This window comes from Carassius gibelio, chromosome B2 (assembly GCF_023724105.1).
Source record: "Carassius gibelio isolate Cgi1373 ecotype wild population from Czech Republic chromosome B2, carGib1.2-hapl.c, whole genome shotgun sequence".
In the NCBI taxonomy this organism is placed as follows: domain Eukaryota; kingdom Metazoa; phylum Chordata; class Actinopteri; order Cypriniformes; family Cyprinidae; genus Carassius; species Carassius gibelio.
Genome location: NC_068397.1, coordinates 4,546,178 through 4,573,819, shown reverse-complemented (window position 1 = coordinate 4,573,819; position 27,642 = coordinate 4,546,178). Strand labels below are relative to the sequence as shown.

The 27,642-nt window shown below is 36.8% G+C and overlaps 1 protein-coding gene across 12 annotated transcripts in view; it reads right to left on the bottom strand.

Annotated features, from left to right (window-relative positions):
• The window catches only part of LOC127950906 (histone-lysine N-methyltransferase 2C), a 112,803-nt gene that overhangs the window by 28,720 nt on the left and 56,441 nt on the right, over positions 1 to 27,642 (bottom strand). For 4 of the 12 annotated variants that reach the window (XM_052548305.1, XM_052548307.1, XM_052548312.1 and 1 more), the window contains 23 exons: positions 26,524 to 27,221; positions 23,725 to 23,844; positions 18,508 to 18,627; positions 18,299 to 18,403; positions 18,120 to 18,224; positions 17,120 to 17,301; positions 16,641 to 16,805; positions 16,247 to 16,356; positions 16,047 to 16,160; positions 15,403 to 15,621; positions 13,488 to 13,613; positions 11,565 to 11,678; positions 11,096 to 11,238; positions 7,663 to 7,840; positions 7,226 to 7,324; positions 5,953 to 6,000; positions 4,340 to 4,468; positions 4,217 to 4,249; positions 3,987 to 4,136; positions 2,762 to 2,906; positions 2,353 to 2,591; positions 1,332 to 1,405; positions 452 to 655 (listed from right to left, as the gene is read on the bottom strand). In XM_052548305.1, the coding sequence (XP_052404265.1) occupies positions 452 to 655; positions 1,332 to 1,405; positions 2,353 to 2,591; positions 2,762 to 2,906; positions 3,987 to 4,136; positions 4,217 to 4,249; positions 4,340 to 4,468; positions 5,953 to 6,000; positions 7,226 to 7,324; positions 7,663 to 7,840; positions 11,096 to 11,238; positions 11,565 to 11,678; positions 13,488 to 13,613; positions 15,403 to 15,621; positions 16,047 to 16,160; positions 16,247 to 16,356; positions 16,641 to 16,805; positions 17,120 to 17,301; positions 18,120 to 18,224; positions 18,299 to 18,403; positions 18,508 to 18,627; positions 23,725 to 23,844; positions 26,524 to 27,221 (3,620 nt within the window). The remainder of the gene's footprint in view (positions 1 to 451; positions 656 to 1,331; positions 1,406 to 2,352; positions 2,592 to 2,761; positions 2,907 to 3,986; positions 4,137 to 4,216; positions 4,250 to 4,339; positions 4,469 to 5,952; positions 6,001 to 7,225; positions 7,325 to 7,662; positions 7,841 to 11,095; positions 11,239 to 11,564; positions 11,679 to 13,487; positions 13,614 to 15,402; positions 15,622 to 16,046; positions 16,161 to 16,246; positions 16,357 to 16,640; positions 16,806 to 17,119; positions 17,302 to 18,119; positions 18,225 to 18,298; positions 18,404 to 18,507; positions 18,628 to 23,724; positions 23,845 to 26,523; positions 27,222 to 27,642) is intronic. The other 8 variants (XM_052548310.1, XM_052548318.1, XM_052548308.1 and 5 more) reach the window with 6 other exon arrangements.

Genomic DNA, 27,642 nt, shown 5'->3' with positions numbered 1-27,642 from the left:
TTGCTGTTTTAATAATAAAGAAGACTACTTTCTTATTATTCATTTACATGTTCATTTTCAAGCTGCATGCATTCTTGATCAAAAGTCATTGAAGATTTACGCGGCAGGGGGTGGGTGTGATAAACCGCCAAACCGCGTGATTTGTTGCTTCTTCACCGCGTTAAGAAAAAATCCCATACCGTCACAGCCCTAGTTGTGACACATCTGTTACACGTTTATTGCTTTTAATGCAACTCTTCTATTATTCTGCAAACTTGTTTGAGGTCCACCACCAGACCAAACATGCATTAAAATAATTCTCATTGAAAAATAGAACTTGCGTCTCAGTTTAACAAATCAAGTCAAAGATATAGAAATGCCATTTATATCATTTATTTGACAAAACCAAAACAATTCTGGCTGTCAATAAGTAATTTAGCTCTTTTCCAAACAAGTGTCTTTAGAGACTTACCTGTCTATACTTCCATTCTTGTTCATGCTCTGACTCCTTGTGCTTCAGTGGATCTTTGAACAGTAATTCTGGGTCCAGTGGTGGAATAGCAGGATCAAACACTTCTAAAGGCTGCTCTGGCTGAGGTGGCTGCCGCTTAATGGTCTCGTTGGACATCTGAACTTTGTTAATGCGCAGGGCTGCTCTGTTATCTCTGGCCTTTTGCTGTGAATGGCAGAGTGGTTGTGCAGTGTTGATATCAAAGAAAGACCACTGAAATTCAAAGGTTGCATACATTTGCTAAAATTACATGGTTTTTAGACTAATTGTCTAAAAGCGTTTTCTATTTTAAGTGGCACTCTTTCACGTCAAGGTAATGTTGCCTTTAATCATATCTTTTGAAATGTATTTATCTCTTAGACCGTAATGAGCTCCTTGGATCCAATTTATTCTTTTGATTTGACCAACACTCAAGGGTCCCTATATCCTGCCGAAATAAATTCTAAAGCCCTATTTGGACGGGACTAATTTTCTAAACTACCTTTGAGTTTTGATTCTTATCACCTGACGTCTGTGATTTTCATGTACCAATTCAGATGGGACAACCATCTCTGTGTTGCGTATAGACATTTGGATTTATTTATTTGGATTTATAAACACAGTTTTACTACAAATGCCACGGTGAAGTTATATGGCTTGTATGGCAAAAACCATAGTTAATGTGTTGTTACTTTATTTTAACTATTTACATTTTTTTTTATTTGTAATAAAACCCAAATAGGGCTTAAGCTGATATATTCTGTTTATTGGTGGTCTAACGGGTAGACCAGCATTCCAAACATTGCATATGCTGGTGATGATGATAAACTCAGTGTATTGGAGCAGATACTGTGTAACTTACCACATATGGAGCCCGGTCCTGTGAACTTGCTTTTCTCCAGAGTTTTGCAATTTGTTTTACTCGTGTTGACCAATCTGCAAGGTTTTAACATAAAAATACAAGTATCTATTAGAAGTATAACATTGAGGGATATTAAGAAGAGATTGCATCAATATTTAAAATGTGAGATTTCACACTAAAGATGTGCAGATGATGTGCAAACCCATGCAGATCTCAGGGATCAAGGATATATATATATATATATATTTTTTTTTTACTGTTATCGGCTCTCCTCAGTCCAATCCTTATTTTACCAGCTGTCATGTGGGTGACATGCAGTATGTTTATTATGTTGACACTCGTATGCGTGTTCAGCCATCATTAAAACCAAAAGAAGAAGAAACCAGTGAGGTCTGTTCTACTGTGTCACACACGTTTGAGCTTCTGTGTTCAATGTATTTAATGTGCCCTTTTGCAACGATCACATATAAATTTATCATTTAATTTTATTTTAAATGTCATTGCCATAACGTCTTAATATATGTTGTGTCTAGCTTCTGATTTGACTGACAAGACTGGCATTCTGACACAGCGAGTTTCATGCTTTCGAACCGTATCTCCACTTTTTAATCTTGCAATTATTATGCATGCATAAAATACAAGAAATTTACATCAGAAGCCCCATGTTCTATCAATGTTTTTATAACAGTATCTGCAAATACATAGAGAGAGTATATATATATAATGTGTTACTTTTACTCTCTGCATAACTCTGTATAGACTGGATTTATTTTAATAACTTTGATGTAAATGAATTGTACATCAAACACTAGGAATATATAAGAATCGGATCAGGATTCAGTATCGACAGATATTCAATGACTCAGATCGGAGGCAAAATACCTGATCGGGACACCCGTATTTCATACTTAATATAGTAAAATGGATTCCTAAAAGCAAGTCTGTAGGAATTGTAACATATAGTACTTTACTGATTTTCAAAAGTGTATATGACGGATCATTTTAAAATCCCTTAGCTGACCTGGGTATTCCTCCTTGAGGTTTGGGAAGTTGACATTAGTGTACAGGACTGGTGCGACAGTGGCAAGTTCTCCGAGCGTTTCTTCTTTCTCCCACTTCAGAGTGCTCTTCTGTGCTGTGGACATGGAGTCTCCCTCCACCTCAGAGACAGCGGCTGGAGCAGACGCCGAAGCCGAAGCCGAGCCTGTAGCGGACCACGGACCAGCAGTCTCCTGCACTATCAGATTGAACTTCCTGTCCCTGTGAAGCAGATATAATAAATGTCATCAAGAAATACTGATTTAATCAAACCTTTTCACCCACTGAACAAGAAGAGACTAAAACCAATGTAGTCTGTTCATTTATCTTTCTAATCAATATTGCAATTTAGATGAGCGTGTGCATATTTCTGAAGAAAGATCAAAGCTGACCTTAGATTGTCTGAGAAAGGCATGCGCTGCATTGATGGGATATTTCGAGCCATATCAGGCCCTGCCCCAGGAGCAATTTGGGACTGTGAAAACTGCTGTTTGGGTTCCATCAAACCATTCGTCACTGGCATTCGTGAAGACATCCCTGCACAAAAACATACCAATACAACTGAGCAATCACAGTGAATGTTATTCAGTTTGATTCACCGGAGAGCGAAAAACCTCCGTTTGTAAAAACAAACAAAAATGTGTGTACAGTACTGCGCTTAAGGGATGAGTCAAAATGCCACAGACGCCATCGACTGAGCTTTTACAAAACCCAGAACATTCCAGAAAGGAGAAATGTGTGATTTTTGAAGAATGTGCCAATGCACGAATACCATCAACAACGAATTACAATAATAATGTCAGGGCAGGTTTCTTGAACGTTGCCCATGTCTGTCATTGGCCAAACAGAAAGTCTCAACCAAAACTCCCAAAATCATCTTCTTTAATGATGTCATGCAGGTAGTGGAGTACAACATTTTCATAATCAGTCAATTCAAGACTGAATTAATGTCAGACTATTTCACTATTTTGTTCTTCCCTGTTTGATTCAGTCGTAGGATTCCTATTACATCACTCTTCACAATGCTTTTATTCTTCTGACAATCTAAAAGAATCCTATATATAACAAAAAGAGAGATACACTCTGATTGTACTGCATCTTTGCTTGTTTATTTTGCTCAATATCATGATCTATGTCCACATGTAATACAAACAAGAACTATACTTCCACAACTTTCCATTGTGGTTTGTGAATATTTGTTGGAAATATGGATTCAGGCATCACTGAATCACTGAACTATGCTGGTAATGATGGAGCTTGCAACCACAGTTGGCTAACTATGCTTTTGGGAAACCCACCCTTGGTAGAGACGCTCAAATAGTGCACCATGCTTTTGGAAGTAAACATATGAATCCTACACATACAGTTGTGCATTAAAACCAGCATGGGAGTATTTTATGCATTTATCCAAAACGACTTACAGTGCATTCAGGCTAACAGTTTTTACCTAGCATGTGTTCCTTGGGAATCGAACCCACAACCATGTGCTGCTAACGCAATGTTCTACCACTTGAGCCACAGGAACACTATTAACACTAGTATTTTAACATGGAAAATATGACAGACATCATACAAATGTTACGAACGAAAGACAATTCTTTATTTTCCTAAACAAACCTGAGTTGGGTTGGGAGGGATGGAAACCAGGGCCTGCAGGACCTTGCAGGGTTTGGGCTCCCTGGATCTGTTGAGGCATGTGATGAGTTTGGCTGGTGCTGGGGCTCAGGACAGCTGTGAAAAGATCCTCCACATCCTTCCCACCAAGCTCTGCAAGGAATGGGTCAATGCTTACAACAAACTGAATAAATGCATTCACTGTCAGTCGGTGCTTTGGGTTTAAAACCTACCGGGTATTTTGTAGAGTCTGCTGAGTATTGATTCTGTAAGGCAGAAAGATTGGGTGTTCACATTTAGATGTTTCAGGAACAAGTATTACTATTCAACAATGCATTCATTTAGGATATACAGACCATCAGTAACCATCTTGTCCAGTTCAGGGCTGAGGATGCCATCCAGTGGCCCCTCGGGCACCTGACGCAGGTGACTTCGGCCCAGATGAGCTTGAGAGGCGTCTTCTGTTAAAGGAGCAACATCATGACCTATAGAGACAAACACAGAAAAACACAAATAATGTCACATCCGTCTCAGTAAACTAAAATTGCAACCCGTGGACTAAGTGTTCTGAGATTGGGTTGATCTTTAACACTTTCCATGCCATTGACTGAATATTTTGTTTTCCTGTGTTTTCACTATTATACGGTACAAGGCATTATTAAACATCGTTGGAGTACTGAATGGTTAGACCAAAATACAGTAAAAAAGCAGAAACAAGCGACTGCATTTGAAGAAGATGTATATGTAAAATAACTCGACCATAAAGCATTAAACAGTTACCCAATGAAAGTCGAAAGTTGTTTATGATCTATGATCTATGTTTTGATCATCATTCTGAATCTGATCCAAATGCAGTCTTTTACAAAAATGTGATTTTCCCAGCTTTTTGTTCAAAATGTTGATTTTTTTTTTTTTAAGGAAACTTAACAACATTCAAGTGCTGATAAACAGAATGTATATAGCTAGAATTAAAACATTAAAAAGCAGAAGCCCTTTTTTCTTTTGACATACAACAAAATATTCTGGGGGGACTTGAACATTTTCTGAAATTGGTAAAAAATGCTGGCAGTGGCTGGCTTTGGTTTTTTTTTATTTTTTTTTTAATACGCTGGCAGGGAAAGGGTTAAAAACTGACAAAACAGCTCACCTAAAAATATATTTTTTTTTATTCTTTTATTCACTATCACTATGTTTCAGATCTGTACAGCTCTCTTCTGTTTATGGACCACCAACGAAAGTCAATGGGATCCCCAATTTTACAGACAAAGCAGTGTAAATATTCTTCTGTATTAGCGAGTCATACAGATTTGGAACAACATGAGGGTGAGTATATGATGACACAATTAAAATTTTGGCCAAACTATCCTTTTAACATTGAACAAAAACTAAAAAGCAATAAACCAGACCAGCGCAGGTTGTGGATCTTGTTATATGAGTCATATCTGACACGGACGAAACTGAATAAATAACCTGTGCTGCAAATAACTCAAATAGAAATACTATGATGTGTTCTGAGGGAGGTCAGACTGCCTCGGCTTCCAAGGCTGCTTTTACAGCAGGGATGAGAGCTCAACATCTTTCACAAATTACTAGGGTTGGTTCCTTTTCATCAAACCAAGGCCTCCGTGGATCTCGGCGGAGCAGTGCCCCAATCTTCACTCATCCATTCACGTAGAGGCCCTGACTGCCGCTCACGGGAGGACAGTCATTCATCTACTCCTTCGGTCTCTAAAACATCTAGAGAAATGTCCTTGACTACATCTATTATCCCAGTGCTGCATTGCTGCATCAGTCTCAATATGCTAGGTAATGTGAACTAAATGGACTGCATGATGCATAACGTCTGGATTCAGGCGCAGTGTGTATTGTGGGTGATGTGTCAACAATCGAAAAGTTAAACAAACTTCCCCATAAATCCCAAGCAACAAAAGAAAAAGCAAACAACTTAAACATGATCATGAGCTCTTACCAAATGGTGAAGGAGAGTACTCAAGTTGGAAAGGGCAAAAATCAAGACCTACAAAGATCCAAACCAAACACAATGAGGGATCAGCACCATGAAGAGAGAAAGAAAGATTCAACAGATGATTCATACACAATGTAAAATAAAACGAGCTGAGAATGAAAAATGGAAATGCCCAAAAAAGTCATTTAATGAAAAGACAATCAAGACCATCTCTTTTAGATAAATACATTTAGATATAAACTATTTATTCATCGGTTTTAAAGAAAAAACTAATTAATGTGTAATTATTAGGTGTGGAAATTTTTGTGCATCAACAATTAACCGATTTCAACTGAGCATTGTCCTTTAAGAGCTGCTATGCAACAGAATTGCATTTTGTTAGTGAAACTGAATCACTTTTTTTTTTTTCAATTTAAAGCTGCTTTGAAATGATTAATGATTAAATTATTAATCATATTCAAATGAAAAGTTGCATGTGTGACCCTGGACCACAAAACCAGTCATAAGGGTAAATTTTTCGTAATTGAGATTTATACATCATATGAAAGCAGAAAAAATAATCTTTCCATTGATATATTGTTTTTGTTAGGATTGGACAATAATTGGTTTGAGGTACAACTATTTAAAAATCTGGATTCTGAGGGTGCAAAAAAATCCTTTAAAGTTGTCCAAATGAAATTCTTAGCAATGCATATTACTAATAAAAAATGTAGTTTTAATATATTTACAGTATAAGCTGTTATAAGCTCACAGGAAATAAAAAAAAAAGCAAACTGTGCAATAATGGAATAAAACAATTTTGCATTGACATTTCTATGAATGACATTATTTCATTGATGGGTGATGTTTCACTCGTTTTTGGTAATTACTTTTCATCATAGAAAGAATGCAAATTATTTTTTGTTTAAACGCCCCATCTGGGTTTGATTTATGAATAAATTATGCACAAGTCTTTCTCTATTTAAGAAGAAATGCATAGTGCACTAGGGACGTCAATGCACGTGTGTGAAAAATGATATGCATAACTCCTATCTATCATCTAAGCACAAGCTTCATATCAATGTTTTTTATATATATTTTTTTTTAATTATGAGAAACAAATCCATTCAAGTGGGAGGCCTTACTGTAGTTGAACTATGTTTGTACCTTATGAAGTTTATGTTGCCCAACAATGATAACAGTAGAACTAGAGAGCCGGAGCCCACGGAAAGGGCTCATCTGTACAGCAAACATGTGCTGTCATTTCTCATGTTTAGAGACACTCATAAAGGCCTACCGGACTCCTCAGTTTGCCTGGTATTAGAAAACATTCCCAGCAGCTCTGTGTCTGATCTCAGCTCTTCGGAGAGGTCCACTAGAGGCTCCACAGAATTCTCTGTGGATGCGGATAAAGCAGGAAAGTGATTATGAGGGCCTAATGATTGTCCTCTAAGAAAGTGTTCTTAAAAATTTTAAGACAACATGAAATTTCATTTGTAACCCATTTCACTTTCCATTAGGGGACATTTCTGAGTGACTCTGCCAGACCAGGAACGTGTGGAAAGGAGGTAAATCCAGTCTATTTAAATTTCATGTTGACTTTAAGAGAAATGAATGTAAAAATCAGACTGAAGTATGAATGTCATATGAAAAAAGAAAAACAAAAAAGCTGAGACAGGCCATGTGTGTGTGTGTGTGTTTTTGTGTGTGTGTGTGTGTGAGAGAGAAACGTACGTGCTGCTACTGCTTTACTGGCCAGCGGTGCCGCTGACGCACTGAGTGATGGGTTTGACAATGGCTTCATCTGATTGGCCGGGAGTTGTTTCCTGTCTCGCTCATCCTCTAGCAGCCGTGTGGTTTCCTGCCTGCTCTGCTTGCTCTTATCCAGCAGGTCTTTCCCAAAAAAGGCCTCCTGCAAGAGAAGATTGTGGAGTCAGAGTCCTTCAGAATTCTGTATAAAATCTACAAAGTGACTGATTTGTCTAGAAAAGGTTGATGTGGATTTAGAAAATTATTGGTTTCATGAATCAGGCATTAATCAAATAATAATGGTGGATGATGAATATTTAGAGAGCAGGGTAGTGCACGGCTAATAAATATAATACAATTCCACTTTAGCAAAACATGCAGAATGAAAATAAACGTTTTTATTACAGAATATTTGAAAAAGAAACAAGACCCACTTCTGTTAATCGTCCAAATGTTACAAGATATACATACACACTTTTTAAACTTTATATTCATTAAAGAATACTTAAAATGTATCAAGGTTACTAGTAGTACAATGGTTTTCAATATTGATAATGATAATGATTTCTGAAGGATCATGTGACACTAAAGACTGGAGTAATGATGCTGAAAATTCAGCTTTACATCACAGAAATAAATGTATATTAATCTTAGTGTAATATTATATATTAAATTACTAACATGAATATTATTAATCTTAATCACATATTGAATCAATTCAATATTATAAATATTTGCATGGTTTTCCCCTCCCAAATTCCAGGGCTGAAAAACATAATATCGTTTCTCCAAAACACACACACTTCGCTCCTACCAAAGACAACAGAAGTGCACTCTGGATGATCATGCCATTCAAAGCAAAACTTCTGAAGAGGCTTACTCAAATCACACTGTGCTGTTATCATTCGTTATGAAAGTATTGTTGATGGAGTATCTTTTTCAGCGACAGTGGAGATCTTCCAGATGGCTGTGTTTGTCTGAGCTCTCAGATGGCGTTACTCTGCGCTGACTGTCACGTTGTGGGAGCCCCTCGGACGAGCTCATGTTTCATCGTAGCGCGGCCCCACAGGATCTACAGAGACGCACGCCAATCACAGGAACAAGCACCACAACAACATGCGTGCTGTAGCCGCCGTATCACACCGCCTGCTCTGTCACTTCAGTTCAGATCACCTGACAGCTTCCGGCTCTGGGAACCTGCCTGGATGAGACACTAAAAGCCTCCATTTTCAATAATTGATATGAAGTGGCTCTTCTGAGAAGCATCTTTAGGGTGGTAGCATGAACAGCTAGCATTAGCTCAACCAACCAACTACGTTATTCCCATCCCGCCCGTTCTCGCTTTCTAGGGCACGCTGATATGATGGTATAATACAACGTGTGGCGTTTTTCTGGATCTTTTATACAGTGGTAAATGTATAAAAGCTATGTGTGCCAGTGTTAATTTTGTTAACGTAGACGACGATGAAAAATATTCATTAACGGAAAAATTTTCAATGACTAAGACGAAGTTGACGAGCTAAGAAAAATGATGAAATTATGATTACATTTACGCCGCGTTTTCGTTAACTAGACGAGACTAGACTATACAGTATGTTACTTGAGGACTACCGGACATTCAACATGCATCCTATAGGCTATTGTCCTTCAAAATGTGTGACGCTATCATTGGATTGCAATCGGATAAGGCTCATTTGCATATCTAGTCAATATAGCAGTGGATGGATAGACTAATAAAACTAGCAATGGCCTCAGCACCCGAAGGGGTAGGGATAACGTGACCAGATGTCCCATTTTTCCTGGGAGTCACAATTTGTTGTTGATGGAATTAAAGCTGCGGTAGGTAACTTTTGACGCTCTAGCGGTTAATAAACAGAACTGCTTGCGTCTTGTGGAAGAACATCGTAGCCGGATCTACTTCTCTCTGTTTATGTCTATGAAGAATCACAAAGGTACTGGGTTACGCCGCCGTGGTACCCCCGAAGCAATCTAAAATAGTCCGGATATAAACACTTATTATAGGTGCACCCTAGTGATTCAGGACAAGCTAAAAACACGGTTTGGAAAATGGATTCATGGTGTACTCGCTTATTATATACATTTTTCTACATTTTGAACACAAACAAAGTTACGGACCTCAGCTCTGATTGGTTTTTTCTTAACGGGAGCGATGGATTTCTGAAAATGGCAATAGACCACTGGGAGGAGCCAGAGGAGCTTGATTTTTTCACAGATTATCTGTCTCATATGGTTAGGAAGTTACTAACATGCTAACATGATTAGCAAGTTACTAGCATGTTGATAGCATGATTTTAGCATGAACAGCAATTTGCTAGCATGTTTCTAACATGATTAACATGTTACTAGCATGGTGTTAGCATAATTAGCAAGTTACTAACATGCTGCTAACATGTTTATTTGCTAATCCAGCTAAAACCAGCTAAGACCAGCCTGACCTGCTAAAAAAGGAAAAAAGGGGCCAAAATCACATTAAAACCAGCATGGGAGACCAGCCAAAACAGCCAATCAGTTTTAACTTAATAATGTGAAATATTATTACAATTAAATAGTTTTTTATTATTATTTGAATATATATTAAAAATATATGTCTAGAAATGCAATTTCTGTAATTTCTGTAATGTAAAGCTGAATTTTCAGCATCATTACTCCAGTCGTCAATGCCACACGATCCTTCAGAAATCATTCCAATACGCTGATTTGATGCTCAAGAACCATTTCTTATCATCAGTGTTTCATATTTTGTGGACACCTGTCACTTTTATTCAATTTAATGTATCCTTGCTGAATAAAAGTACTAATTTCTTTAAAAATATAAAAAATAAAAATAAATAATTTCTAACAAAAGTAGGCAAGTAAGTGCAAAATCACTCTGAAACTCGACTTCAATTTGAGACCAACAATGGAAGGTTAAACTGGATAAATGACTTCATCTCCCTGAGAGCCTACATGTCAGGTTTGACTAGATTAAACCCCCACTTCACCCAGCACAGTGTGATCTAAACCCTACTAAGAGACGTGGCATATTTCGGTGCATCTGCAACAGTCGCAGAGTTACGACCCGGGAATTTCCTTGAGATAAAGGAAGCATCTGCTGAAAAGATTCACTGATTCCAGAGAACTACAGCTTAGATATGATCTCATATTGTGTGGCTTGTTTGGCAGAGAATTGCTATAGCTTTTCCAAGAGAATGTGACTTGTGATTTCTGCCTGGTAGGTTAAAAAACAATTACATAGACAGACCTGAGCCATATTAAACAACAAATATTACTTTTTCGACTTGAGCCAGCAACCACCGAAGAGTGTCCTGACAAATCCTCAGTACACCTTAGCTACTTAGCTTAATTACACTTTAAAAGTTGAAAAGTCGATAATTTGGGATAATCAAAGGAGCCAGACCTGTAGATAAGTAGGGAAAGCCTCCTCCAGTTTGGTCTTCTTTTTCCTGTAGCGTTTCCGTATTTTAATCTCAGGATTGTCAGGGAAATCAGACAAAGGATGTTTTTCATCAATTGGAGTGTCAGGCGCTTGGTCACCCCAGCCTATCAGGACAGAAAAGAGCAAACATATTCATTATTTACATTAAAACTCTTTGTAATCCAAAAATTGCAACTTTAATATATAATACATATATTAATACATTTTTTGGTTTTGCCTTAAAATGTATTCATGTGGATGTTAAAGATAGATCAGTCTACATTAGCGGTCTCATCCAGCCTTATGCATTTATGCAGTGCTTGTGTACATTTGACAGCAGTTGTTATATTCAAAAAGATATTTAAAAATAATGAAGACTGAAGATTTTGATTTAAGATCCAAGATTTGCTACCAGAAAGTCATCGTGCCGAAGGTGTTAAACAATACTCACTCTCATCTTTGCCTTGCAGGGTCTCAGAGCCAGTGGAGTCCTTCCTGCCCAAGGCCTGTTTGGTTCTGCCTGGAGCCGTCCGGTTCCTCTGTCTGACCATGAAACCTCCGATACCTAAATCAAAGCAGAAACTTCAATATAATAGAATTTTGTTCAATAATATTTTTTTCTTTTACATTTTGTATTTTATAGTACCAATTAATATTTATGTAATAATTATGATCCACTTTTCCCCACTGAAAATAATACAATATTCTTTCTAGTTTTTTTAAAAATATTTATATTTTTCAATTAAAGGTAGAATTTGTAAGATATTTGCAGTAAAATATCCAAAAACCACTAGGCTAGTGTTATATATTTTGTCCAGCTGATTACTAACAATATCTCTAATGTTTTCAACTACTTGTAAATCATGAAAATTCCCATTCTAAACAGTGACACGGGGCAGTGCAGTCACCTGTCAATGACGTTAGTTCCCCTTTGTTACCGCCTTTACTGACGTAGAAACCACATGACAACAGTGTCGTGGACAAATGCGGAAGTAGCTTCGCAACAAACTTCAACTAGAAAGAGATGCCGATCTGGCTTGTGTTTGGTTCGTATCTTTACAGAAAACATAAGCTATTAAAAAGATCAACAAGATTAGTATAATGTGGCATACACGACAAACGCAGAGCATCGCTTCTCTAGACCCACGTGAGGACGTGTCTGATCCATAGTGTGATTGCATCTTTGCATTGACTTTGTATGTAATCTACTCGCGCAAATCGTTGAACTCATGTTAAATCCATGACTTATCTTTCCATCTGATTAATGGCCGGCAGTGGTTGGGTAGAAGACAACAAATACCATCATTCCTCGCTCCTTCTTAGCGTCATCAAACCACGCGATTGTTATTGTTTTGATAGTGCACCCTCTAGTGCCTTTAACCTTTAATGCAGTATTTCAGGCTAAAATACAGACTAGCTGTGCATTTTTTCAATATTATGGCTGATTTGTAGATTGTACACACATTTTTAGTTTCCTTTTCATAATTCTGCAAAGATTTATATATAAGATTACTAAACAAAACAAGAGAATCTCTGTGCCTTCTACTCTATTACTTTTTCTAATTATGTCAGGATCCTGACCTGACAGTCTTTGTCTGTCCTGTCTTTGCTTAATGTCTCCGTTTATTTTGTGCCTGAGCACATGGATGTGTCTTTGTTTATCTTGGCCGTGTGCTCCTCTTGTCCTGACTCCTTTTTTTCAATCACCACGCCCCCTTGTTTAGTCCTTGTTTGTCCAATTGTGCTCACCTGAGCCTTGTGTGCTCTGCTCCCTTTATATGGTGCTCATTTCCCTCTGGTGTTTGCTGGTTCGTTTTGTGTGCACCTTTTGTACAGTCTCTTTGCTTGCATATTTAGTCTTGTTAACACTTTATTCTCTATATTGTATCTTGTCTAGGTCCCTCTTGTTTTTCTAGTTTTGTTTGTTCCTGTGTGTAGTCTATAGTCTAGTTCCAGTCTTTGTGGTTTAGTTTTTATTTTATTTCTTAAACCTTTTCCCCACCCCCCATTTTCTTTCTAGTTTTCAGCAAGGTTGCGATCTTGTGTTTTTTTTTTTTGTAGTTCTAGTTATTTATTCCTAGCTTTTTCCAATCGTTATCATTTTGTTTTCATTTGTTCTAGCCTGCCTGTTCTCCTGTCATGTGCCCTGCCCTATTGTGTGGACTGTCTTCTTGTCTCATCTGTTTGTGTTCTCATTCTTGCAAATAAACCGTTCTCCCTGTTAATTCTGCATCTGGGTCCTCCCTTGCCAAACCCTGACAAATTATGCATAATGACTCTGTATAAAATGCAATCATTGTTTTGGAAACTAGGAACCCTCTCATATAAAGGAAATGTGTTTGGTTATACTCTTCTGAATCATCTTGTGTCTCACCTGGGCGGTAGGGCTTCCTCTTCCTCTTCTTGCAGGGATCTGTGTCTTTACAGTCATCTTCTGCTGTGGCCTCTCTCTCAGGGCTGGAGTCTGACTTCCCCTCACCATCCACCATCTCCCCTTCTGCTGCAAAACACACACACACACACACAGCAGTCAGGGATTATACACCTGTAAGCAAACCCAGACTATAGGAAGAGAACTGTAAAATGAAACAGAATACTGAATGTCTTACACAACAGATGCAGTCCATTTGTGCTAAAAAGAACATTTCAAATCACTATAATGAGTCGCCTACCTAGTTTTATGGCACTATAGGTGCACTCCAAATGTGAAGGCTGTTTTAAATTGTAGGTAGAGATCATGCTAATCACATGTATTTCTATAATGCCTTGTCATGAGTTCACCCAAAATTTTCCATCCAAGCAGTTGGAAATGGATGGTTGACAGGGATAAAAGAAATACTGACTATAATCATATAATGTGTCCATGGACTTTTTTTTTTGCCCATCAATGGCACATGAATGGCACATTAATTTTTCCAAACTTTCTTGTCAGCCGACCTGCTTCTATGTAAAATATTCAATTAAAGTACCCCATGAGATTTTAAGCTAATTTTTCAATAATCTAACAAACAATTCGCAGGTTTGTGGTTCCCTGATGTTGGTCACATGATGCAAGTGAACAGATAAAACAAACACATTTTTTAGTAAGTGTTTTATTTTGTTTACTTTGTATATTTATTTATATATGGATGCTGCTTTTTACAATTAATATCATTGCACTATTGTTTTAACACTGATTAAACTGAAGAATTATTGCTGTTATATATGAGCTGTTATATATATATAGTACTCAGAATTACAGTATATTATATACATTATATACACTATACTTTTTTTTAAATGAATGATTAAATATTCACACAATGACAGTATACAATTAATTATTTATTTATTTTCACTATTTCTTTTTTTTTCTCTTTAATATGTCATACCACATAGCTTTGAATGTGTTAAACGATAGTTTTAAAGCAAGTCAGATAAAAAGTATTCTAAAAGTGGTCAGAATTCATTACCTAAAATAAGTAACCTAGATTACATTACTAATTACAGTTTTCATAATGTAATATATAATCAGTACTACATGATAATTATCGGCCTAATATTTAAGTCTGAAATCCTTCACTTTCAAAAGTTAAATTCATCAAACTTTTGGCAGAATACTGATGAAATGCTACTAACTCTACAAAATAGTGCCAATGTGTAAATAAAGTGACCATTGTATGACCATCAATAAGCAGTAATCAGAAGTTTATTAAAGTTTATTAAATACTAATAAATATGTATTCCATAATCTAAATTGTTACCCTACCTATTTAATGAAATCACAGCATTTGATTTTGAGAATCCTGCTAAGCTATATTAACTGTTACTGACTGACTGTCCAGATACATTTCATTATTTTAATTTTACATACGATTTAATTATAAGCCTTATTGGGAACACTTTAGTATAGGGTCCAATTCACACTAATAACTAGTTGCTTATTAGCATCCCTATTATTAACATATTGGCTGTTTATTGGTGCTTATAAAGTACATATAATGCATGACATTCATAATCCTACCCAATACCCTAAATTTAACAACTACCTTATAAACTATTAATAAGCAGCAAATAAGTAGTTAATTGAGGCAAAAGTCATAGTTAATGGTTAGTTAATAGTGAGAATTGGAGCCTAAAATAAAGTGTGACCCCATTATTTAACTCTGGCGTAGGTTTAAATGATCTTAGTTAGCTTTGAGTTTGGTAAAATTGTTGACCTTGAAAATGGCATCTGTTTTACTTCACTCTATGTGCACGGATATGAAACTAGCGCTAAAATAAGCATGGTTGGAAGTAAGAAGCAGTACTTTTGGTGTCGTCGAGGTCTCTGGAGAGTTCTCTGGACAGTTCAGTCCGTGGGTCTGGAGGCGTCTGCAGCACGGCCACACTGCTCTGGTTTATGATCTTCAGCTTGAGTTTGGGTTTGGAGCGTCTCCGCCGCGAGGCTGCATTGGCGAGACTCTGGAGCTGTGACAGACCAGACTCTGTGAGACAAACACCGTCCTGGGTGTACGTCCTCGTCAGCTCTGTGGAGCAGAAACACAGAGGAACCTCATTTGAAAAAGAAGGATTCACTCTTAAATCGCACATTACTGCGGTTTCCGAGAATGCTCTACTCTACTCTATGTCTTTAATAGCCTTAGCATAACCAGAATTAAATATGGAGATTTCAGCAACACATTAAAGTTCCATTAGTTAACAATAAGCCATATATTTGTTACAGTGTTGATTCAACTGTTGATTGTTTGTTCAGGTCCATTAAATAATATTAACAGATACAAGCTTTGATTTTAACGACATATGTAAATGTTAATTTATTAATTTATTACTTTTCATTGTTAGCTCATGCAGTTAAAATGTTAACTAAATGGACTGTATAGCGTTTAACCGACCATAATTTGACACTTTCGTAAATATGTTTAAAAAGAAATAAATAAATACACAAACAAACCGTAATGCTTTCGTAAAACGACGTCATTACCAGGATCTCTTGCTTTCGTGACTCTCTGTGGCATGAGAACGGACTCGGCTAAATCCAAACAAGACTTGGCCGGCGTTCCAGGCGCTGTGTAATGAACACAAAAATACACAATGTGAACCAAAAAAGCGATTTATAAACATAAAACTGGATTGTGCTGAAGCGGTGTTTACGGGGAGAGAGGGGGGTGTGGCCTTGGCACAGATTGCAGTCAAAGCTGGTCTCGGCAATCTTCTCCACCTCCTCCTCTGAGTGGATTCCCTGACACGAGGCATGCATCCACCTGCACACACGGAAACGCCAGCTTTGTACTACAAATATGATTGGTACATACATACATAAAAAAATGTGGCTTGCACTCGATGCAGTGTTGCATCGTCACTAAAGTTTATAAACTGCATTTTAAGCTGCATCCTATTCAATATAGCAATTTCATAAAGCCAGCATCTCCTGTATTTAGTAGGTATCCAGTTCATTTGATGGCAGTGATTTGCGGAGCTGAAAGGGATCCAAGCGTCCCAGCAGGTACATGCACAGCCCAGACCCGAGTGCTGGGCCACAGCTCACCTGTCACACTGGCGGCACTGCAGGATGATCTCCTCCTCGTTGTAGTCCTGCTGGCACAGCGGGCATGAAGCCAGGCTGGCACAAGGGGCACACTGAGTGTAATTATTCTGCCACTCACACCTCAGACCCGGAGACATGGAGCCGCACTGCGTACAGGACACACACCTGCGGGACGCCAAAGCAGCACAATGACATTAATCACACACCACACCACTTCAGCCATTCCAGCCACCCTAATAACAGCTCACATCAATACATGACAAGTAAAATAATTCTCATAAATAAAACCCTTTGGAAAAAAATTCCCTTTGTTAACAAAAGGTCCTCGACTGTAACTAGCAAGTATTCTTAAATGAATCACAAGAACAAAAGCAGTTAAAGCACAGCTGAAGTAAATTACTTTAACATAATATAAATTAAGACTGATGCATTAAAACTAGAGAAATGTTCATTATTTGATCTGATGCGATGTGGAATACCATTTGCATTTCCAGCTCCCGTTGGGCACGTTCTGCAGGGGCGGGTCTAAGCAGTATGTGTGGTAGCTGATGTCACAGTTGTCACAGAGCAGCAGACGGCCGGGATCGCTGGCCTGACCGCACGCCTCGCACACGGTGCACTCCAAACACCGCCAGCCTTTACTCAGCACCACCTTAGAGATCTGACGAGCATGCATTTCAGTTAACGTGAGGAAGAGTGCATATGAAGATGAAAGAAAAACGAAAGAAAACAGGAGTTTTTAGTAACATAGCAGCAGATTTATTTTTAAACTGTGATTATTTTCAAATGTTTTTTTTTCCATAAAATTTAAGCGAAAGGGGCCCAAAACAATAATGAGTTTTGTAGGTAAAAGTAAAAAACAACAACAACAACAACTTTTCTCTTCTAAAGAAAAAAAGATGGTCTGTATTTAAATGACATAAGGCTGAAAAAATGATGACATGGTTTTCATTTCTGGGAGAACTGTCCCTTTAAGTAAAGTACTGTATATTGGTTCTATCTTTCCTGTAAAATCATACAGACCAGGGTTATTACTGTTAACTAAAAAGCTATTAAAACATTTTTGTCAACTGAAATAAAGGCGAAATAAAATATAACAAAAATTTGATGAAAAGCGTCATTAACATCTTAAAACTTCTTCAAGTTTTAAAGCATTAATTTTACAATACTGACATTCAATTGAACTAGAAATCGATAAAAACTACAAGTAAATTGAACTTAAACAGTCATATAAAAACTACGCTTATAACAAATTAAAATTGTAAGAATTAAACTAACATTAAAATAAAATAAAAAAAGAAAACATAACAATTCCTTTTAAAAATATATTTTGTGGAATGGTTTTTAATTAATCGGATAAATAAAAGTTTGAAATCTGCTGAATAAAAAGCACTAGCATAATTAACACTAGCATCAACACCTCCAACGGTATTAGAAAAGAGGAAGGATGCACTGGCCTCATCTGCTCAGGGTGCTCACCTTTATGTTGACACAGAAGGGGTGGTAACACTGTCCACACTGAGCACAGGCCAAGAGTCGCCCCTCCACACCCTGTCCAAAACTCCCACAGACCACACACATATCCTACAGAAAACACACACACCAGTGTAAGAGAGCAGCAGACTTCACATACATACAGCTGCAGCAGCAACATTTACCTGCTTCAGAGTGAACGTGTCTGTACTAGAGAAAATCACTACTGTATTGTGCATGGCGTTTTCTTCCTCTTCCTTGAATGTGCAAATGGGTTCCATGATGTTCACCTGCAGAGACGCACACAAACCAACAAATAAACAGAGGAGCAGCACAGCAATTGATCTGTGTGTCAGAACAACCTGTATAAAAGCTGTCAGATAATGTGACGTACTCCTGGTGTTGGGATTGGAGGGACTCCGTTCTTCATTCTGGCCCGGCCACGTCCCCCCCGACCCGTGACACCCGAACCCCGGGGCCGTCTCCTGCTGGGGAAGCCAGATCCCCGTCCCTGCTGACACCACAGAGACACCATCAGGGTCATCCTCGCTGCCACAGAGCCATTCCCATCACAAAGAAGAGGCTAAAGGATTTTATATTTACGCATTCGCTTCTAATTTGTCCTCTGGGAGCTTCCTGTAACCAGCTTTATAATTGTTATAAATGACGCAAATGTTCAACAGCATGAAATTACATTGCAATAACAATGCTATTCACCAACTCTGCATTTACAGTTTTACATTTCTGATCACATAAAGCATTGAATTTCCATGGCTTACACTGGATTTTTTTTAAATACTACCATTCAAACGTTTAGGGTCAGTAAGATTTTTCAGGAAATAAATGAATACATTTTTACTAAGCAAGAAAGCAGTCAACTGATCAAAAATGACAGTAAAGCAGATCCATCCCATCTTCCTCAAACACTACCAATGATTTTCAAGCAATCCAAGAAATTTCAACCGGAGCAGGAAACCAGTGTCCAAAGTTTGCTTTCTCCTCGTGTTCATATTTAATGAACGGCCTACCAGCTCAACTTTAATACACTGTGATCAAATAACCAACACGGCTCTCCCTCAATGTAACTAGCTGTCACAGCAGAGCAACGTTCCCCGTAATGAGACTGTGACAGTCAGTCGGTGTGAGATGGCATCTGAGGGAGCTGTTGAGAGGCCTCGGTTGTGTTTTTCCAGCGATTTCACTTCTATTACGCTGTCAGCGCGTTTCCCTTCCTCAGGGGCTGCCATTCTGACTGTCACAATCAAAACCCCTTCCAGGAATTACCCTCCGTCCCTCTCTCTGCTTCACATCTACTGTTCCTCTCGCTGGACCATCAGTCCAGGACTTCTGCCCCTGCCACTCACACTTGATAGCTTTTCAAATTGCTCCTTTCATCATTTGTTTTACGCTACCGGACTGGACTTAATGTTAAAACATTTCTGTTTTTACAATTTTAATTTAATACGGTGCCACTTGAAAGTTTGTGAACCCCCTTGCAGAATCTGTGAAAATGTGAGTAATTTTAACAAAATATGAGATATCATAAAAAAGACATGTTATTTTTTATTTAGTACTGTCCTGAGTAAGATATTTTGCATAAAATATGTTTACATTTAGTCCACAAAAGACAAAAAAAATGGCTGAAATTATTAAAATAACCCCATTCAAAAGTTTGTGAACCCTTGGTTCTTAGTACTGTGTTCTGTTACCTGATGATCCTCGACTGTCTTTCTGTTTTGTGATGGTTGAGCGTGAGTCCCTTGTTTGTTCTGAACAGTTAAACTGCCTGCTGTTCTTCAGAAAAATCCCCCATGTCCTACAGATTCTTCAGTTTTCCAGCATCTTTTGCATATTTTGAACCCTTTCCAGCAGTGACTTTATGGTTTTGAGATCCATCTTTTCACACTGAGGACACCTGAGGCACTCAAACACAACTATTAAACAAGGTTCGAACATTCACTGATGCTCCAGAAGGAAACAAGATGCATTAATAACTGGGGGGTGAAAACTTTTGGAATTTGAAGATCAAGGTAAATTGTACTTAATTTGTGTTCCGGGAAACATACAAGTATCTTTTGAACAGGATGAAGATATATTTAGTCCTGCCCTTCGGAAGCAACAGAAGATCCTTGCATGTTTCCTGGAACACAAATTAAGTAAAATTTACCTTGATCTTCAAATTCAAAAAGTTGAATGCATCGTGTTTCCTTCTGGAGCATCAGTGAACGTTTGAAGCTTTTTTAATAGTTGTGTTTGAGTCCCTCAGGTGTCCTAAAACTGAACAGTGCTCAGTTTAACTGTTCAGAACAAACAAAGGACTCATGAACAACCATCACAAAACAAAAAAAAACTGTAGTGCATCATCCAAGTAACAACACATAGTATTAACTCTTTCCCCGCCATTGACGAGTTATCTCATCATTTAGAAGACAACGCTTCCCCGCCATTGACGAGTTTTTACGGCTTTCCGTGTTTTCACTGTGATACACTCAGGGGCACTATTACACATCTTCTGAATGAGTACAGAACCTCCTGAACAAAAACACACGTGAACAGGACGGAAAAACTAGCGATCTCTCATGTAAACAGATGCATGTGAAAAATAATGCGATCGTCAGCAATAGATAGCATATGAATGAAAATGGCATAATGTTATGGAGTAAAATGTTGATAAAGGAAGTGGTATATGTCTTTGCAAGCATTGGAGGTATTGATGGAAGAGATTTACTGGATTTATAATCCAGTAAATGATCGTACTGAATATTAGCCAGATGTAGTTTTTGACAAAAATGCAATATTCTCAGCTTTATATGAAACCTACCTATATTCAAGTGTTGAAAAAGAATGCTCTAAGATTTAAACAGATTATTTTGTTTAAAAGTAAAGGATCTGATCTTTATTTTGGTATACTGCATATTCAAAATTCATAAAGTAACATATACTGTAGGCCATCAAATCTGAGTGAAAATCATCGCTGGCAGTGGCTGGCAACTTAAAAAAAAATGGCAGGCGGGAAAAGTGTTAAGAACCTTTTTAATGGGGTTATTTTATTAATTTCAGTAATTTTTTTAGTCTTGTGGACTAAATATAAAATATTTTATGTAAAATATCTTATTCTGGACAGTACTAAATAAAAAATAACATGCATTTTGTATGATCTCTCTTATTTTATTAAAATGTATTTTTCACAGAGTCTGCAACTTTCAAGTTACACTGTATATATATATATATATATATATATATATATATACACAAAAGCACGCACACTGACACACACATCAACACACCGGCCCTTTTAGTTTATTTAAATAAATACATTATTTTATAATTGTATATAATTTAACCATTATTTTAACTTAAATTTTATAAACAGTTAATTATATGCACATAAATAATTGCATTTCTTTCTGCATTTTCTGCATGAAAATCTTTACAAATGTTTTATCTCAACTCCAACTAAATTTCATCTCCAGCTAAATCACAGCAAATATACAGAGAATGTTTGATATCACACTCGCTCCTATAAAGACGAGGAAATGACCCATGTATCAATGTACACTCTTATTGACATAGTCCAAGACTCTTCTTCCCTCCTCTCCATCACTGTTTTAATGTAGATGCTGTCTTTTCAGTGACCCTTGACATGTGCCAAATACTATCTAACTCTCTCGTTGTCAAGACATGATAATGTGCCCAGATGATTATCGGAGCGGCTCCAGCGGCTCAGGAACAGATGGACCCGGAGCCCAGCGAGAGCCCCTGACCCTCAACACGCAGCACATCTGCTCCGGCTCACAACCTCAACACATTCACAACTCTCTCTCATTCATTAGCCCGAGTCCAGCCGGGATGTGGAAAGAAAAGCACCGTGCATGCTGGGAAAGAAAACAGTTGGGATGTATTATGAAGCCACAGAACATGTTAGTGTTCCTAGCGGTCGTTTCTGACATGAAAAATGCAGCACTGAATTTGTTCAGTCCAGATCCAAATCAAAGCTGTCCAACATGAATTCATTTTCAATGTGTCTGCCCTGCAGCGCTTCTCCATTCTCTGAGAGAAACGTCCAGAGGCTGCTGTGCTTCATATTTCATACAGATGCCATTTTCTAGCTTTTCCTGCTATTTATTCCCATTACTTTCCGTTGCTTGAAAATGACCATTACCAGTAACACAGATAAAGACAATTTTAACATTTCTTTATCAACACGTCTCGCTGTGTGTAATTATTTGGAAGCCAAACACCTGCTGTTGAAACTGAGGATATCTGGGGAAGGTTTGTTGAAGAGGTCTAGACTTTTATCGTTTTTTACACCATGTCTACACTGGACGTGATCAGAATGTATGTTATATACTGTTACATATACACTGCAGTTCAAGAGTTTGGGATCAGAGAGATTTTTGTCTATTTGAGTGGGGTCTCTAGTGATCATCAAGGCTGTATTTATGTGATCAAAAAAAAAACAGAAAAAAACTAATATTGTAAGATATTATTTAAATTTCTAATATTGGTTTTCTGTTTTAATATACTTTAAAATGTAATGTTTTCAGTGTCACATGATCCTTCTGAAATCATTCTGATACGCTGATACTTTTATCTGGATTCTTTATGAATAAAAAGTTAAAAAGAACAGCATTTGTTTAAAATTAATATATTTTCTAACCATTTGAGTCTTTGAAACTTTTGAACGACAGTGTATGTGTGTGTGTGTGTGTCTGACTGTTTGTGTGTTTGTATATATATTTTTTATACATTTAATATATATATATATACAATTATTCTAATATACACAATTATTAAAATGTATAAAAGAAAAAATAAATATATTATTTGTAAACATTTTAAATATTTCTCTATTCATCTCCATATTTAATATAAATTATTTATGTAATGACTTGTATACATTAATAGACAACTTTGAATGTTTTAAATATATAAAAGAATAATATAAGTTTCTGTATATACATCATATTCAATATATTCATTTATATAATGACTGATATTACTAATTTATACAATTATTTATTTCTAATTTAAATATTTATTTTAATATTTAATATATTATTAATTACTTACCAATATTAATTATTAATATATATATATATATATATATATATATATATATATATATATACACACACACACACACACACACACAAATTAATTATTTACATACATTTAAACTATAACTATATATCTTTATTTTAATATATATTACTTATATAGTTACCTGTGTAACATTGATAATTCATACAAGTATTTATCATTTAAATAACTGATCTAATAATTTTAAATTAGACAAATATTAAAATTATATAAGGAAAAAGTGCATTTATACATATACGCACATTATTTATTCATTTAAAATACATTTATATGTAATATATTATTTACATTATTATTTGTATAAATAATATTGATGATTTATAGCTATTTACAATTACATTGATGTTTAAATATGTATAAATAAAACTCATTCATTCAATCCATTCAAATAAAAAACTAAACGATCAGCTGAAGCTGGGCCGACTATAATGAGAACAGCCTGGTTTCGTCATGTCCGCTGTAGACACGCTGTTAGCAGGACTGCGGTGTAATATTGGGCTGTATTTACCACACAGATTATCCAGCCGGCCGAGCTGTAGGGCTGTCTGCTCTTTGGCCCGTCCCAGCCCTCAGTCGGGTCAAGGGACCATGAGGGGGAGCTCGGTCTGCGGGACGCGCTCCATGCTCCCTGAAGATGAGTGGGTTAGAGAGAGAGAGAGAGAGGAGATGTGGGCGAGAACATGCAACAACTTAAACAGTACAGCCAACAAAGAAACATACAGATACATGCATGTAGAACACAGACATGGTTAACAGAGAACATGACACTTCAGAGCTGTGAATGAACTCCCAAAATACACTGCTCTCAAACATGCAAACACAAATGCTGTGATCTGCATTTATACTGTATAACTAGTGCAAAGAGAGATGTTTTCTGTCAGTCTAAATACAGTGAAAGACAGCATGCACAGACGATGGAAAGAACCGGCCAAACTGCGTCAGCTGCTCTAAGAAGATGAGACGTGTTTTAAAAATGTCACCAGGGCCTCAAGAGACGGTTGTGAAAGGTCAAGTGTGTTTTTATGAAACAAACAGAATGAAATAAATAAATAATGACTGTGTCCAAACAGGTTTAAAGGCCTAAAAGTGTGGGGTGTGTTTACAGGGATGTAAAAATACAGTCAAAACAGCAATATTGTGGAATATTATTATAATTTATCATTTTAAAATACTTTAAAATGTAATTTATCCTTCTGGAATAATTCTAAAGTGCTGGTTTGCTGTTAATAACACATTTCTTATTTTTAATGCTGAAACAGTTCGGCTTAATACTTCTGTGAAGTAAAAATTAAATGGATTTCAGGATTCAAAGATGAATAGAAAGCAGAAAATACCATTCATTTAAAATATGAATCTTTTATAACTTTATAGATGTCTTTACTGTCACTTTCCCCCAATTATTTATGAATAAATAATGTGTTATGAATAGTGAAATAATAAATAAAAGTAGTATTCATTATAATTTATTTAAATAATAATAATAATAATAATCTTACGGACATTGAAAATATAAGTTAATGTTAATTAGTTGAAATTATTTTTATTTACCCTTTAATGACTCATTAAATTAATTCAATGTATTAATATTTAATAATATAATACAAATATTACTTTTTTTTTATATAAATCAGTGTGTCCAATAGCATACTTTTATTTTATATATATATATATATATATATATATATATATATATATATATATATATATATATATATATATATAAAAATTATCTTTGCTTTTGTTTTCATGACAACTCTAGCGAGATGCATTTCACATTAAACACAGGAAAGACTTTTGCACTTGATTATTGGGTCTGTGATTCATTTCACTTTTCTTTTTTACTCTCAGTGTGAACAGGCCTTCACTGCAGTAGAGAGGATGGGGGTATGATTAGGCGATAAAAAATATGGTCACACAGAATGAGGCATAATAATATATGTGCTTTATAAATTCTAATAAACAGCCAATATAAGAGTAGCATGCATGCAAATAAAGCAACTAATTAACAGTGGGAATTAGGCCCTATACTAAAGTGTTACTGAGTTGCTTGTTGTTGACTCCAGCACACGAATAGTGCAAAAGAGCATGCCTCTCACAGCCGCCTAATTCCTCTAATTAATCCGTTTGTGGCTCTAAAGTTAATTAATACTCAGCGATCATCTGGAAATCACGATGATGGCTGTGAATTAAGGCTTGCTCAATTAAAACGTAAAGCTGCTAGAAGTGGAATTAACACGTTGGTTTTTAACCAAACATACAAATGCATGTATGAGCTTGTTGGGGGATCTAGCGTTCTAGATCATTAGACATGATGCTAGTTTTTCCCTTTGCAGATTGGACAGCAAGGTAGATGCTTTCAATTTCGGACACAGCCTTAGTGAATTAGAGAGTGTTTGGTTAACAGAAAAACACAATCAGAAACAGGACGTGATGCATGAACGGTGATCTGATGGCTGAGTATGACACGTATGTGAGATGTCTAATGCTGAAATAATCCCCTTTGAACTGATATTTCAAGCCTGTGTCGTTTCATAAAACATCCAGTTTCTCAAATGTTTAGTCTACAGTATAATAAAGCTTCTAACTCACCGAAATCTGTTCCAGCACAAAATCTAACTTTTACATTCACAAATCACAAATATTTCCAGCAGACAGCATGTCTGAGACTGAAACATGTTGGGTTTAGATCGAAACACAAGGAAACTTTTTTCTGCCTCTTGAAAAAAAAAGAAAGAGAGCTAATTGCATTTGTGAGGTATAATATAGCAATTATGAGAAACAGTCACAATTACAAGAAATACATTTCTAAAAGTCACAGTTTCAAGAATTAACGTTACGATTATGATTTTTTTTTTAAAGAAATACAAGAAATAAGGTTGTAATTGAGATATATGGTCACAATTACAGGAATGCATTTGTGAGGCGCAATGTCATTTTGAGATATCAAGTTGCAATTACAAGAATAATGTTGCAATTCTAAGAAAAAAAATCATTTACACGAAATAAAGTTGCAATTATGAGGTATATATGGTCATAATTACAGGGTAAGAACATTTCAGTCAAATTGAGATTTATTATTATGATAAATAATGTTGCAGTTATGTGATATAAAGTTGTAACTACAAGAAATCATATCAAAATTGTGAAAAATAATGGAATAGAACAAAGTCGGACACGCCAAATCTGCCAATATCTAATTGTCTGTTTGAACAAAGCCTTATACTTATTAATAAACCTAGAACTATACAGGAATCTGCAACAGATTAAATAAACCAACACACAATTGATCATAAAGTATATGACTGACCTGCTTGACTCTGGGTCTTCCAGGTGAAAACTTCCTCTTAGAGATGGCCGGCTTGCCCATGCCGATTTTTGGAGTGAATGGTATGAAGGTGGATGAAGGCACATTGCTGATGGCTTGTCCTGAGACAGCCTGGAGCTGGAGCGGGGACGCCCCGTGCCCAACTGAGGGCAAACCCTCGGGCTGTCTGCATGGAGGCTGCTGTAACGACGTCCTCTCCTCCACCAGAGAACTCAGCTTGGCCAAATATCGCTCATCACCATCCATAGTGATGTCCATTTCCTGTGAGTGGCTCTCAGAAATAATGTCGCGCTGCTGCACCATAACATCTGTTTCCTCCTGGCTCTGAACTCTTGGTGTAGTCTCCGCAGTACTAACCTCAGGCTCTGCAGTAACTCCACCAGCCACTGTGGAAGGTTCCTCTGTGAAGGAAACCTCCATGGGTTCTTCCTCATGGCCCGTACAGGCTGGAGTTGGCTCTTTGGTGGGTGACAGGTTGGTTTTCTGCTCCTCCAGGCAGGGCTTGCTGTCCTCCTCATTCTGGGAGACGTTGTCTGTGAGTGCAGCTGACGTCTCAGGAGACTCCTCTGGTTCGAGGGATGACACAAGCTGCTGGACTGTGGAAGTCTCTGAAGCTGAATCCAGTTTCTGCTCATGCGTCTCTGATTCTTCAGGACCGTTTGTCTCCTGAGGAGATGCAACTGCAGGAAGCAGAAAAACATTATGAGATGTACCAAATACACAGGGATTTTCCAATGTAGGTCAGAGGGCTCAAGTGGTAGTGCATTGTGTTATCAAGCGCAAGGTTGGGGGTTCGATTCCCCGGCAACACATGATAATTAAAAATTGATAGCCTGAATGTACTGTAAGTCGCTTTGGATAAAAGCGTCTGCTAAATGCATACATTTATTTAATTAAATTTATATTGCTATGATTTCACCAATAAGAACATTGTTCTAGCCACTTGGGCTTATTTTACTATTGCTTGAATAGGATTGCAGAAATACTTTTGGGAAGCTGACATATTATACTACATCCAAAAATATTTAAAATAGAATCTTAATTCTGTCATAAATTATGACTAATGTATCATACAAGCTCATACTGATTGAGAGAGTTAAC